The following is a 14,603-nucleotide window of genomic DNA, read 5'->3' as shown; positions in this document are numbered from 1 at the left end:
TTGAACATCTTTTATTTTAATAGCTGTGTATTTATTTTGATGTGTATTAATATTTACCTCTTTTAAGGCATCACTTTTTGGCCAGAGACCTAGAAATCATCCGCAGTTCCTGCTCTTCCCTCACTCCTCAAGCCAAGTCCTGTCAGTTTTTCCTTCCCAAATAGCTGTTGGCTTTGCCCTCTGACAATTTCTTTTTTGAATGGAATCTTTAATACATTTATATTTTAATGTTGTTATTTACTTGAGTGTAGTCATGTCTGTCATTTTGTTTTCCTTACGTCCTGTTTTTCTTGTTACTTTGCTTCAACTTAACTGCCTCCATTTTTATTAAGCAGATGTTTTCTAGGGTATCATTTTAATTCCTCTGTTGAATTCTTTTTTTAAAAAATTATTTATTTTTATTTATTTATTTATGGCTGTGCTGGGTCTTCATTTCTGTGCGAGGGCTTTCTCTAGTTGCGGCAAGTGGGGGCCACTCTTCATCGCGGTGCGCGGACCTCTCACTATCACGGCCTCTCTTGTTGCGGAGCACAGGCTCCAGACGCGCAGGCTCAGTAATTGTGGCTCACGGGCCTAGCTGCTCTGCAGCATGTGGGATCTTCCCAGACCAGGGCTCGAACCCGTGTCCCCTGCATTGGCAGGCAGATTCTCAACCACTGCGCCACCAGGGAAGCCCCTCCTCTGTTGAATTCTTAACTATAATTTTTAAGATATTTTCTTAGTATTTGTTGTAGGGATTATAATATCTTTTAATCACAATGGACTTCAGATTAATGCTAATTTAATTCCAATAAAATACAGAAACTTTGCTCCAGTATTGATCTATGTTTTTCCTTGTCCGTTTTGCTATTGTTGTCATATATTATGTTTCTGTATGTTATAAAACACTAATACTGTGTCATAATGATCGCTTTAAGCAGTCTTTTTTTTTTTTTCTTTTTGGCTGTGTTGGGTCTTCTTTGCTGGGCGCGGGCTTTCTCTAGTTGTGGCGAGCAGGGGCTACTCTTGGTTGCGGTGCACGGGCTTCTCATTGTGGTGGCTTCTCTTGTTGCAGAGCACGGGCTCAAGGCATGTGAGCTTCAGTAGTCGCGGCACACAGGCTCAGTAGTTGTGGCTTGCGGGCTCTAGAGCGCAGGCTCAGTAGTTAGTTGTGGCGCACGGGCTTATTAGTTGCTCTGTGGCATGTGGGATCTTCCTGGACCAGGGCTTGAACCCCTGTCTCCTGCATTGGCAGGTGGATTCTTAACCACTGTGCCACCAGGGAAGTTCCTTTTTTAGTCTTTAGTAAGGTTATTTTGTATATAAGACACTTTGGGAACTGGGAAGTCTTGCATTTTTTAAAGATGCTAAGGGAATAACAAAAAATGTATAAGCCTTTTATATTAACCTGCATATTACCATTTCTGGTATTCTTGATTTCTTCTTGTGACTTTAGTTTGTGCTGTAACTTGCCTCAATTTTGCTTCCCTTTTCTCTTCTTAATGCTACTATTTCCATATATATAACACCTTTATATGTTACAAGCCCAATAAAACAAGTTTATAATTATTTTTTTGTGCAGTTGTCTTTTTAATCCATTAAGAGAAGAAAAGGGAAAAATATATTTGTCCTGTCTTTTATAATTACCTACATAATTATCTGTATGAGTACTGTTTGCTTTTTCATGTGGATTTGAGTTAACATCTAGGTCACTTCTTTTCTGCCTGAAGAATATCCTTGGTATCTCTTGTAAGGCAGATCTACATGCCACAAATTCTCTCACTTTGTTTATCTGGGAATGTCTTTATTTCACCTTCATTTTGGAAAGATAGTTTTGCTGTATGTAGGATTCTTGGTTGACATTTTAATTTCTTTTAGCACTTTTAGTGTGTCGTCGTACTGCTTTCTGCCCTCCATTGTTCTGATAAGAAATCAGCTCTTAGTTATATTGTGGTTTCTTTGCAAGTGATGAGTTGTTTTTCTTAGTGCTCGCGATTTCTTTGTCTTTTAACAGTTTAACTGATGTGTATAGTTGCATATATCTGTGTTTATCATACTTAGAGTTTATTAAACTTCATGGATGTATGGGCTAGTATTTTAAAAATCAAATTAGGGAAGTTTTTGGTCATGATTTATTTGAAATATCGGAACCAAAGTACAATGATCATATTTAGGAAATTAACATTAGTACATTTCTGTTATAGAATTTGACATGCTGTAAAATTTTGCCAGGTTTCCCAGTAATGTCTTTGTAGCATATTCCGCAGCTGATGAGTCCAGAATCATACACTTTATATAGTTACTGTGTCTCTCTTTTTTTATTTATTTTTCTTTATTTTTTTTTGGCTGCGTCGAGTCTTAGTTGCAGCACGCGGGATCTTTTTGTGGAGGCATGCGGGATCTTTTTCGTTACCGCGTGGTCTGCTGGAGCTTCTCTCTAGTTGCGGCTTGTGGGTTTTCTCTTCTCTAGTTGTGGCACGTGGGCTCTGTAGTTTGTGGCACGTGGGCTTAGTTGCCCCGCGGCATGTGGGATCTTAGTTCCCCGACCAGGGATCGAACCCCCATCCCCTGCATTGGAAGGTGGATTCTTAACCACTGGACCACCAGAGAAGTCCCTTACTGTCTCTTTATTTTCCTCCTACCTAGATTAGTTCATCTGCCTTTCTTTGACTTTTATGACATTGATATTTTCAAAGGCAGTTGTTTTGTAGAATGTTCTTTAATTTGGTACTCTCTGTTTCCTTAATGATTTTGTTCAGGTTATGCATTTTTGGGCAGAAATAATATGTAAGAGAATATACATAAAAGAGACGGTATGGGGGCTTCCCTGGTGGCACAGTGGTTAAGAATCCGCCTGCCAGTGCAGGAGACATGGGTTCGAGCCCTGGTCTGGGAAGATCCCACATGCTGCAGAGCAACTAAGCCCGTGCGCCACAACTACTGAGCCTGCGCTCTAGAGCCCACGAGCCACAACTACTGAAGCCCGCACGCCTAGAGCCTGTGCTCCCAACAAGAGAACCCACCACAATGAGAAGCCCGCGCACCACAACAGAGTAGCCCCTGCTCACCACAACCAGAGAAAAGCCCGCATGCAGCAATGAAGACCCAACGCAGCCAAAAATAAAATAAATAAAATAAATAAATTTATATATAAAAGAAAGGTGGAATGTTCTTCCCAGCATATCACATATATGATGCCAGTGTTGATGATGATGATGTTAATTTAGATGATGTGGATAAGGTGGTGTCCACCAAGTTTATTTTCTCTAAAGTTACCATTTTCCCCTTTGTCATTAATAAGTAATTTGTGGGGAGATACATTGAGACAGTGTAAGGTATCCTTTTTGCCAAAGGAACTTTGATCAGATGGTTTTTGCGTCCTGGATGATGCTTGTCTTGAGTCAGTTATTACCATCATGGTGGCAAAAAGATAGATGATTAAAATTTCGATAACAGTTTCTAGGAGTTTCAGTTTTAGTGTTCCTGAGAGAGCTTTCTTTATCCAATAGTTATAATTATAAGATACTTGGCGGTTAACCTGCTTATGTCATGGGTTTATTTTTCATGATTTTTAGGTTCATGTACTGGACAGACTGGGGAGAAGTACCAAAGATAGAACGTGCTGGAATGGATGGTTCAAGTCGCTTCATTATAATAAACACTGAAATTTACTGGCCAAATGGACTGACTTTGGATTATGAGGAACGGAAGCTTTATTGGGCAGATGCAAAACTTAATTTCATCCACAGATCAAATCTGGATGGAACAAATCGGTAAGATTGCCTTATAAATTTATTTTTAAACTTTAAGTCAACCCCGTGATATCTTGATGTAGTAATCAAATTATAAAGCCTAATTTTATTAGGAAGCTAGCATATTATTGGCTTAAGTGTCAAAGGGGAAGAAGAATAGATTTTTAGTTTGCTTTTTAAAAAGGTAACGACATTTCTCATCTATCTTGGTGGCACTTGGAATTTATGGGCTGTATTTTCTCCTTCTTTACTCTGAGCTAATTTAGTTCTGCAGTGGTTCTCTACCAGGGATAGTGCTTCCATTCTCTTGCAGAGTGTTTGGAAATGTGTGGAGAATTTTGGTTAACACTGGGATTGGGAGTACTACTAGCATTTTAGTTCCTGGGGGGCCAGGGATGCTAAACATCCTGTAATGTGCTGGGCACCTAATGTGACAAAGAATCATCCTGTTCAGACTTACCCACCTCCCAGGTGCTGTTTGTGGAAGCTCATTTGATAAATCTGTAGACCAGAACAGGGTTGGCCAACTTTTTCTGTGAAGGGCCAGATCGTAAATATTTTAGGCTTTGTGGGCCATATCTCTGTTGCAGCCATTTACCTCTGCTGTTGTGGTGTGAAAGAAGCTATATATAATACCTAAGGGAATGGGCATGGTTGTGTTCCAGTAAAACTTTTTTTGAGCCAGTGGACTCTAGTTTACTGACCCCTAGACCAGGAGAAAACCTACTGCATGTATGCTATACCCCAGTATTCACAGAAGACAAAGTTATAGTACATAAACATGGAATTTCTATTCAGATCATGTTCAGATTTAAAAAAAATTTTTTTTTGAAGTATGGTTGATTTACAATGTTGTGTGTGTTCAGATTTTTTAAAATTATTTATTTATTTATGTGTTTATTTAGGCTGCATTGGGTCTTCGTTGCTGCGTGTGGTCTTTCTCTAGTTGCGGCAAGCGGGCTTATCATTGTGGTGGCTTCTCTTGTTGCAGCGCACGGGCTCTAGGCACGTGGGCCTCAGTGGTTGTGGCATGTGGGCTCAGTAGTTGTGGCACACAGGCTTAGTTGCTGCATGGCATGTGGGATCTTCCCGGACCAGGGCTCAAACCCGTGTCCCCAGCATTGGCAGGCGGATTCTTAACCACTGTGCCACCAGGGAAGTCCTGTTCAGATTTTTAAAAACACTTTATATTCTTGTGTTTGGAAGATTATTTAGGTTTCTAGTGGTCTCATTCTAAGACCTCAATAGAAGCCGGGAGCCTTAGGTAGTTGAAGGAATTTTTCAAAGTGTACACATTTGTAACTTATCTGAACTATGAGTCAGGAAGCATTTATAAGCGTTGAAAACCAGGGAAGATTTAAAGAATATATTAAAGTGAACTTTTTAAAATCATGGAGTGAGAGAATTTTTTGCCTTGTTGCAAAAAAGAATGAAATGACTCACAACAGGATGGTTTAAAAATAATTAGAAATAAGTGTCCAAAAAAGTGATAAGTATATGATGACTATAACAACATAATTGCTGTGTTTGAACTTCAAATTTGTCTTTGAGAAGGATACTAGGAAGTGAATATGGCCACTCCGTAGGTTTTTGACTCTCTCGGAATACCCACACAAAAACCAGTGGAACAAGATAGCAAATCTGAATACTTACCGTAAAGTTAACCTCAGGCATCCAGAAATGAAAGCAGGTAAGGGCAGACCACTAACAGCCACAAGACCTCCATAGTATTACTGTCTGTGCAAGAGTAAGCTGAGAGAGTGAGTAAAGTATTTCACTGAACTTAAAAGCAGGGGACCTCCAAAATAGCCCCAGCTATTTACTAGACAGTGTAGTGGGCTATATTAAGAGCAGTAGCTGAAATGAGAGAGTGGGGGGTTGCCCACTCCAATATGAGGCAAGTGCAGTGTGTCCGTGGTAAAGACAGAAGAGGATAGAGCAGTCTGGCTCCAGAGAATTCCAAAACAGACCTGCTTGAGTTCTCTACCAGGACAGGGTACTACAGAGTAGAGACAAAGTTGAATAGAATAGCGTCAAAATTCAGCACAGTAGGGAAAATTAAGGAATGAAAGGAGAAGGAAAGAGAAGGTTCAGATAAGGATGGGCAGAGGAAGAGCTGGGATATCTCAGAAAGGGAGCTACCATATTTTTTAACATGTGAAAACAGAAGAGTGAATTCTGTAAAGTTAGAAAAACTATGCTGAACACCACTATGTTCTAAAAGTTCAGGAAAACTAATTTCACATAAATAGAAACATAAAAGTTTCAAGGTATAAAATCTCATTTAAGGTTACTATGAAGAATATCTTACATTTATAACAGTATTTTAAGCTAATAACAACTAAACTTTAAATGCGTACTTAGGGACTTCCCTGGCAGTCCAGTGGTTAAGACTCCGCGCTTCCACTGCAGGGGGCTCGGGTTCAGTCCCTGGTTGGGGAACTACGATCCTTCATGCTGCGTGGTGCGGCCAAAAAGAAAAACCAGAAAACAAACAAACAAAAAAAACCCGTGTACTTAAACTCTACATTTTTTTCCCAAACATTTAGTGTTTATGATGTCACAATGCATGTCTTTATACCTTGTGTATCCATTAACACATTATTATAGTTAGTTATTTTTACTACTTTCGCTTTTAAGTGATTTGCTCACCACCATTACGGCATTAGAATATTCTGAATTAACCCTATATTTATCTTTACCAATGAGATTTATACTTTCATATGTTTTCCTGTTACTAATTAGCACTCTTGTTTCATCTTGAAGAAGTACCTTTAACATTTCTTTTAAGGCCGATACAGTGGTGATGAACTCCTTCAGCTTTTGCTTGTATGGAAAACTCTTTATCTCTCTTTTCATTCTGAAGGACAGCTTTGCTGGGTAGAGTATTCTTGGTTGGCAGTTTTTTCTTTCAGCGCTTTGACTGTATCATGTCACTCCCTTCTGGCCTGCAAGGTTTCTGCTGAAAAATCTACTGATAGTCTTATGGGGGTTCCCTTGTGTGAGACAACTTGTTTTTCTCTTGCTACTTTCAAGATTCTCTCCTTGTCTTTAACTTCTGACATTTTATTTATAATGTGTCTTGGTGTGGGTCCTTTTGGATTCACCATTTTTGGAAGTTTCTGGGCTTCCTGTTTCTGGATGTCTGTTTATTTCCCCAGGTTGGGGAAGTTTTCAGCCATTATTTTGGGATAAGCTTTCTTCCCCTTTCTCTCTATCCTCTCCTTCGGGGACCACTGGCATGCAAATAGTAGTCCACTTGATGGTGTCCCATAAGTCCCTTAAGCTATTTTCACTTCCTTTTATTGTTTTTTCTTTCTGCTTCTCTGACTGGATGAATTCTACTGCCCTGTCTTTGAGTCTGCTGACCCTTTCTTCCACTTGATCTAGTGTACTCTTGTACCCCTCTATTGAATTCTTTATTTCAGTTACTGCATTCTTCGGCTCTCTGATTTCTGTTTGGTACTTTGTTCTCTTTTTATTTTTTTTGTTGTTGAAATTCTCACTTTGTTCATGCATTGTTCTCCTGACCTCAGTGAGCATATTTATGATTGTTGTTTTGAACTCTTAATCACGGAAATTATGTATCTTTGTTTCATTATGAAGTCTGTTTCTGGAGGGGTTTTTTTGGTTTGTTTGTTTGAAACATATTCCCTTGTTTCTTCATTTTCCTTGACTCTCTGTGTTGGTTTCTGTGCGTTAGATAAAACAGCCACCTCTCCCAGTCTTGACAGAGGAGTCTTGTGTAGGATATGAACCTTAGCATTCAGCTTGGCCTGAGCTCTTGGTTGTCTCTCAAACCTTTGTGATTGTCCAAGCTGCCTTCTTTGTTCTTCTTGCTCCCAGTAGTTGAGTGTGTGCCAGGATTTGTCAAGTGTTCCATAGAGGAGGATTGCAGTCGGTACCTAGGTGAAGCCTGTTTGGAAGTCAGACCCCCAGGCAGCAGGGAATATGCATGTAGTTTGAGCCCTTCTATGGAGAATGTTGGAGATAGGCTTTTTTTGCCTGCTCCTTCTGCTCTGGACCCAGCTTATAGCTGTGGAAGAGGTTCCTCCTGTACCCATTAAAAACTGCTTCATTATTTGCCATAGTCCTGTGGGATTTGTCAGTGCAAGCCCTGTTGACTTTCAAAGCCAGGCGAGCCAGGGGCCCATTCTTTGAGTGACATCCATGAAATCTGGGGTACCAGATGTGTGTACAAGCTGATTCTGTGTGGAAATACTGGAGATTTGGAGTGGGCTAGTGGGAGAAGGCAGAGGCAGTATCTGCTGGCTTCCCTGGTCTCCTAGGAGGATTGCACTTAGCCCCTGGATGTCTGCCAAGTTAGAAGCCTGAGCATTAGACAGCAGCTTTTAAAGTATGAAAATAGACCTCTTTTAGGGAAAGACTGGAAGATGAGCAATTCTGACTGCTCCCTCTGTGCTGAGCTCTGCTGGGCTCGACATCTTATGTAAGCCTAATGGTAATCGAAAACAAAAACCTGTCCTAGATATATAAAAGATTAATAGAAAAATCATCAAATCACAAAGAGAGGAAGAGAAGAAGGGAACAGTTGAAATACAAAACAGCCAGACAGCAACAAAATGGCAATAGGAAGCCTATACCTATCAATAATTACTTTATATGGAAATGGACTATATTCTGCAATGAAAACATGTAGAGTAGCTGAATGGATAAAAACACAAGACTCATTGTATGTTGCCTGCAAGAGACTCACTTTAGCCTTAAGGAAACACACACTTTGAAAGTAAAGGGATGGAAAAATGTATTCCATATGAATGGAAACTGAAAGAAAGCAGGGAAGCTATACTTATATGAAACAAAATAGATTCTAAGCTGCAGACTGTAACAAGAGACAAAAAAGGTCATTATATAATGATAATGGAGTCAGTCCAAGAAGATATAATTTTGTTTATACACCCAACATAGGAGCACCTCTATATATGATGCAAATATTAACAGGCCTGGAGAGAGTAATAGACAGCAATACAACAATAGTAGGGACTTCAGTACCCCACTTTCAGTAGTGGATAGATCACCCAGGCAAAAATCAGTAAGCAAATATTGGACTTAAACTACATGTTAGACTAGGTGTACTTAAGAGATGTTAAGAAACATTCCATCTAACAGCACCAGAATACACATTCTTCTAGAGCACACGTGGAACACTCTGGAGAACAGATTATATGTTAGGCCACAAAACAAGTCTTAATAAATTTAAGAAGGTTGAAATCATAACAGATATCTTTTCTGACCACAGTGGTATGAAACTAGAAATCAGTTACAAGAAGAAAACTGGAAAATTATCACCTCATACTTGTTAGAGTGGCTTTTTTCAAAAAGACAAGAAATCACAAGTGTTGGTGAGGATGTGGAGAAAAGGGAACACTTGTGCACTGTTGATGGGAATGTAAATGGTGCAGCCACCGTGGAAAACAGTGTAGAAGTTCCTCAAAGAATTAAAAATAGAACTGCCATATGGTCCAGCCATTCCACTTCTGGGTATATGAAGAAAAAAACACTTAACTTGAAAAGATACATACACCCCTATGTTCATTGCAACGTTATTTACAGTCACCAAGATAAGGAAACAACCCAAGTGTCCATTGATGGATGGATAAAGAAGATGTAGTATATATGTACAATGGAATATTATTCAGCCATAAAAAAGAATGAAGTATTGCTATTTGTGACAACATGAATGTACCTTGAGGGCATCATGCTAAGTGAAATAAGTCAGACAGAGAAAGAAATACCATATGATCTCACTTACATGTTGAATCTAAACAACAAACGAACAAAAAACCAAGCTCATAGATACAGAGAACAGATTGGTGGTTGCCATAGGCAGGGTATGGGGGTTAGTGAAATGGTTGAAGGGAGTCAAAAAATACAAACTTCCAGTTATAAAATAAGTAAGTCCTGGGGATGTAATACACAGCATTGTGACTATAGTTAATAATACTGTTTTACGTATTTGAAAGTTACTAAAAGAGTAAATCTCAAAGGTTCTCATCACAAGAAAATGTGTACTTTGACAACGGACGTTAACTAGACTTGTGATCATTATATGTTATATACCAATATCAAATCATTATGTTGTAAACCTGAAGCTAATATTATGTTGTATGTCAGTTATACCTCAATTAACAAGAAAAGAAAATTGGAAAATTCACAAATACATGGGGATTAAACAGGATTCTCCTGAACAACCTGTGGTTGAAGGAAAATGTCAGAAGAGAAATCAAAAATATCTGGAGACAAATAAAAATTGAAATACAACCTACCAAAACTTACGGGATGCAGCAAAAGGAAGTTCTAAGAGGGAAGTTCATAGTGCTAAATGCTTACATTTGAAATGAGAAAGATCTCAAACAACCTAACTTTACACCTCAAAGAACTTGATAACAGAGGACAAACTAAGCCCAAAGTTGCCAGAAAGAAGTGAATAATATATCAGAGTGGAAATAAATGAAATAGAGACTAAAAAGACAATAGAAAAAAATCAGTGAAAGCAAGAGCTGTCTTTTTTGAAAGAGAAACAAAATAGACAAACCTTTAGCTAGACTTAATAAGAAATAGAGAAGACAAATAAAATCAGGAGGAGACATTCAACTGATACTACATAAATAGAAAGGATCATAAGAGACTACTGTAAACAATTACATGCCATCAAATTGAACAGCCTAGAAGAAATGGATCATGACTGAATCATGAAGAAATAGAAAATTTGAGCAAACCAGTTATTTATAAGGAGATTAAATCAGTAATCAAAAACTTCCCAAAAAACAAAAGTTGAGGACCAGAAGGCTTCACTGGTGAATTCTACCAGACATTTGAAAAAGAATTAGTACCAGTCCTTCTCAAAGTCTCCTGAAAAATAGAAGAGGAGGGAACTCTTACAAACTCATTTTAAGTGGCTAGCATTACCTCGATATCAAAACCAAACAAGAAGCCTACAAGAAAAGAAAATTACAGGCAATATTCCTAATGAGTATAGATGCAAAAATCCTCAACTAAATACTAGCAAACTGAATTCAGCACCACATTAAAAGGATCATATACCATGATCAAGTGGAGTTTATTCCAGGGGTACAAGGATGGTTCAGTATATGCAAATCAATCAATGTGATTCAGCACATTAACAAAATGAAGGATAAAAGAGATGTGATGATCATGTAATCATCTCAACAGGTGCAGAAAAAGCATGTGACAAAATTCAGCATCCATTCATGATTAACTCTCAACGAAGTGAGTATAGAGGGAACATACCTCAACACAGTGAAAGCTATATATGACAAGCCCACAGCTAATATCATATTCAAAAGAGGAAAGCTGAAAGTTTTTCCTCTAAGGTCAAAACAAGACAAGGATGTCCACTCTTGCCACTTTTATTCAGCATAGTACTGGAGGTCCTAACCAGAGCAGTTAGGCAAGGAAAAGAAGAAAAGGCATCTCAATAAAAAGGAAGAAGTAAAGCTGTATTTGCAGATGATCTGATGTTATATATAGAAAATTCTAGAAACCACCACAAAACTGTTAGAACTAAAAACAAATTCAGTAACATTGCAGGATACAAAATCAGTATACAAAAATCAGCTATGTTCCTGTATGCTAATAATAAACTGTCAGCAAAATTAAGAAAATCTTATTTACTATATCATCAAAAAGAATAAAATACCTAATATTAAGTTTAACCAAGGAGGTAAAAGATCTGTACACTGAAAGCTATGACACTGATGAAAGAAATTGAAGAAGACACAAATAAATTGAAAGATATTTTATGCTCACAGATTAGAAAAATTAATTTGTTAAAACGTCTGTACTACCCAAAGCCATCTACAGATGCAGTGCAATCCATATCCAAGTTCCAGTGGCATTTTTCACAGAAGTAGAACAAACAATTCTAAAATTTGTGTGGAATTACAGAAGACCACAAATAGCCAACGGAATCTTGAGAAAGAATAAAGCTGGAGGCATCACACTTTCTAACTTCAAACTGTATTACAAAGCTGTAGTAATCAAAATGGTATGGTATTGGCATAAAAACAGACACATAGATCAGTGGAACAGAATAGAGAGCCCAGAAACAAACCCATGCGTAATTGGTCAATCAATTTATGACAGAGGAGCCAGAATATCCCGTGGGGAAAGGATAGTGTTTTCAATAAATGGTTTGGGAAAACTGGATATCCACATGCAAAAGGATGAAACTAGATCCCTATCTTATACCACACACAAAATCAACTCAAAGTGGCTTAAAGACTCCAGTAGAAGACCTGAAACTATAAAACTTTTAGAAAAGAACAGAGCGTAAGCTCCTTGACATTGGTCTTGGTTATGATTTTTTGTGTGTGTTTGACACCACAAGCAAACAGTATGGAGGCTCCTCAAAAAATGAAAAATATTAATTCCATATGATCCAGTAATCCCACTTCTGGGTATTTATCCAGAGGAAATGAGAACAGGATCCTGAGGCGATATCTGCACTTACATTTTCATAGTAGCATTATTCACAATATCCAATACATGAAACAATGTAAGTGTCTGTTAGCAGATGAATGGATAAAGAAGATGTGGTATATACACATTCAGTAGAATATTGTTCAGCCATGAGAAGGAAGGACATCCTGCTGTTTGTGGTAACATGCATGGACCTTGAGGCCATAATGCTCATTGAAATGACCCAGATAGAGGAAGACAAATATTGCATGGTATTACATATATGTGGAATCTTAAAAAAAAAAAAGTCAAACTCATAGAAACAGAAGAAAAGTGGCTGTCAGGAGATTGGAGGAAATAGGAAGGAGTTGATGGAAGGGTGTAAACTTTCAGCTATAAGATGAATAAGGTCTGAGGATTTAGTATACAGTTGACTCGTGAACAACATGGGTTTGAACTATGCGGGTCCATTTATATGCAGGTTTTTAAAAATAAATATGTACTACAGTACTACATGATTTGTGCTTGGTTGAACCTGCGGATGTGGAACCTCAGATATGGGAGTTCCAACTGTAAAGTTATACACAGATGCAGGGGTTTGCACCTTTAATCCCTGTGTTATTCAAGGGTCAGCTGTATAATATTGTGACAATCGTTGATAACACTGTACTGTGTAATTGAAATTTGTTACGAGAGTAGAACTTAAATATTCTAACCAAAAAAAACACCAAAAACACGAAACCCTAAAAAGTAAAACAAACCCCCCCCAAACGTGTGAGATGTGATAAATAACTAGATGAGGGGTATTCTTTCACAATTTATGTGTGTATCATATCATTACTATGTACACTTTATGTATCTTTCAAATTTGTTTGTTAATTATACCTGGAAAAAGCTGAAGAAAAAAAGTGAGGAACAGAATAATGTCCTTACATAAAAATCTCCCCAGAAAGATATGATCATAGAACAGATTAAACTTCCATTTTAAAATGCACTATCACTAATTGAGACACCAGTATCACATGTCAAAGACCAACATATATTAAAATTAGAAAGTTCAGAGATGAGATGCCAGAACTGAGGAAAGAATTATAAATAAAAGAAAAAAATCATTTCAGAAAAGCTAGCTAAACTAGAAGGGACAAAAGAGTGAGTAAACAGAAAAGATCTTTAAACAGAAGTTGAAAAGGGGGAAAAATTTAAGGACTAAAAAGAAATGTAAAAAGATGAACAGGATTTGAGAGAAAGTAACAAATATTAAAGATAGGCAAAGAAGAAAAAACACATAGATAAAAAAGACTCTTAGGAAGATAACTTACATAAAGGAATAGGACAAATATGAGGAACTATAATTCAGGAAAAGTTTCTTAAAAGAAGATTTGAAACAACAGATAAAGAACATTATGTACCTGGTAATATAAGCTAAAGCTTATACAAGATATAAGTAAAATCACTCTATAGAAAAAGGAAAATATTCCTTTAAGAATAAAATAAATGACTTTTTTTTTTTTTTAAATGACTTTTTAAAAGGAAAAGAAAATTAGATTCACATTAGGCTTTCTCACAGCAACACTCCCTGTCAGAATTAAATGGAATAGTATTTTTAAGATATTGAAAGTAAGAAGGTGTGAGCCAGTGATTTTTCTCCCCAGCAAAAGTGATTTTCCTCATACAAAGCCATAGACAAATTTTATTAACATGCAAGAAATCAAGAAATACTGTTTCCCTGAGTCATTCTGAAAATGGACTAGTGGCTGAGCTTTAGATAATCAAAATGATGAGCGATATAACAAAATAAGACTTGGTGAAGAGCATTAAACATATAATTAACTTGTATTAAAACTAAAGGAGGATTAAGATTGAGAGTATGGTATATAATGTCTAGATAATGTAGGTAAAGCACCACTCTAAAAAATAGAGTGAAAGGACTTCCCTGGTGGTCCAGTGGTTAAGATGCCGTGCTTCCATTTACAGGGGGCATGGATTCAATCCCTGGTCGGGGAACTAAGATTCCACATGCCTTGCAGAGCGGGCAAAAAAAGAATAAATAAATAATAAAATAAAATAAAATTTTAAAAATAGAGTGAAAGTTAGAGGTATTATATGCAAAAATTTTGTTCAACTCTTTATAGTGACTACAATGGTGTATTGGTATGAATATTTATAATTTTGGATCAAATAAGTGAGTAATTTTTGGATATATTAATTCCATTGCCTTTGAATATGTAGGATTCTTGTTGTGGAAGAAAGGATATATAGATGTAATACTGTGGAGGTTAAGTAAGAGAAATTGATAATTCTGAGTTTTAATTGAAAGGACTGGTGTGAGCTCATTAGTTATTGTATGTTACAAAAATACACACAAGTATGTATGTTTATTTCTTAACTGTGACCACTGATGAGGACTAGGGAAAACACCACCCAGATTGT

General features: G+C 37.3%; 2 protein-coding genes across 6 annotated transcripts in view; one reads left to right on the top strand and one right to left on the bottom strand.

The window, feature by feature from the left end:
- BCL2L14 (BCL2 like 14) overlaps positions 1-14,603 on the bottom strand; it is a 287,206-nt gene that overhangs the window by 126,815 nt on the left and 145,788 nt on the right. The window lies entirely within an intron of this gene.
- Positions 1-14,603, top strand: part of LRP6 (LDL receptor related protein 6) — a 183,989-nt gene that overhangs the window by 72,790 nt on the left and 96,596 nt on the right. For 4 of the 5 annotated variants that reach the window (XM_082348829.1, XM_082348831.1, XM_082348828.1 and 1 more), the window contains one exon: positions 3,555-3,752. The exons of the other annotated variant lie outside the window; for it this stretch is intronic. In XM_082348829.1, coding sequence (XP_082204955.1) covers positions 3,555-3,752 — 198 coding nt within the window. The remainder of the gene's footprint in view (positions 1-3,554; positions 3,753-14,603) is intronic. 5 annotated transcript variants of the gene reach the window in all.

Source organism: Balaenoptera borealis, assembly GCF_965194805.1.
Source record: "Balaenoptera borealis genome assembly, chromosome: 13".
NCBI classification, from domain to species: domain Eukaryota; kingdom Metazoa; phylum Chordata; class Mammalia; order Artiodactyla; family Balaenopteridae; genus Balaenoptera; species Balaenoptera borealis.
Note: the sequence above shows the minus strand (reverse complement) of the source record. Positions and strands in the feature narration are given on the sequence as shown.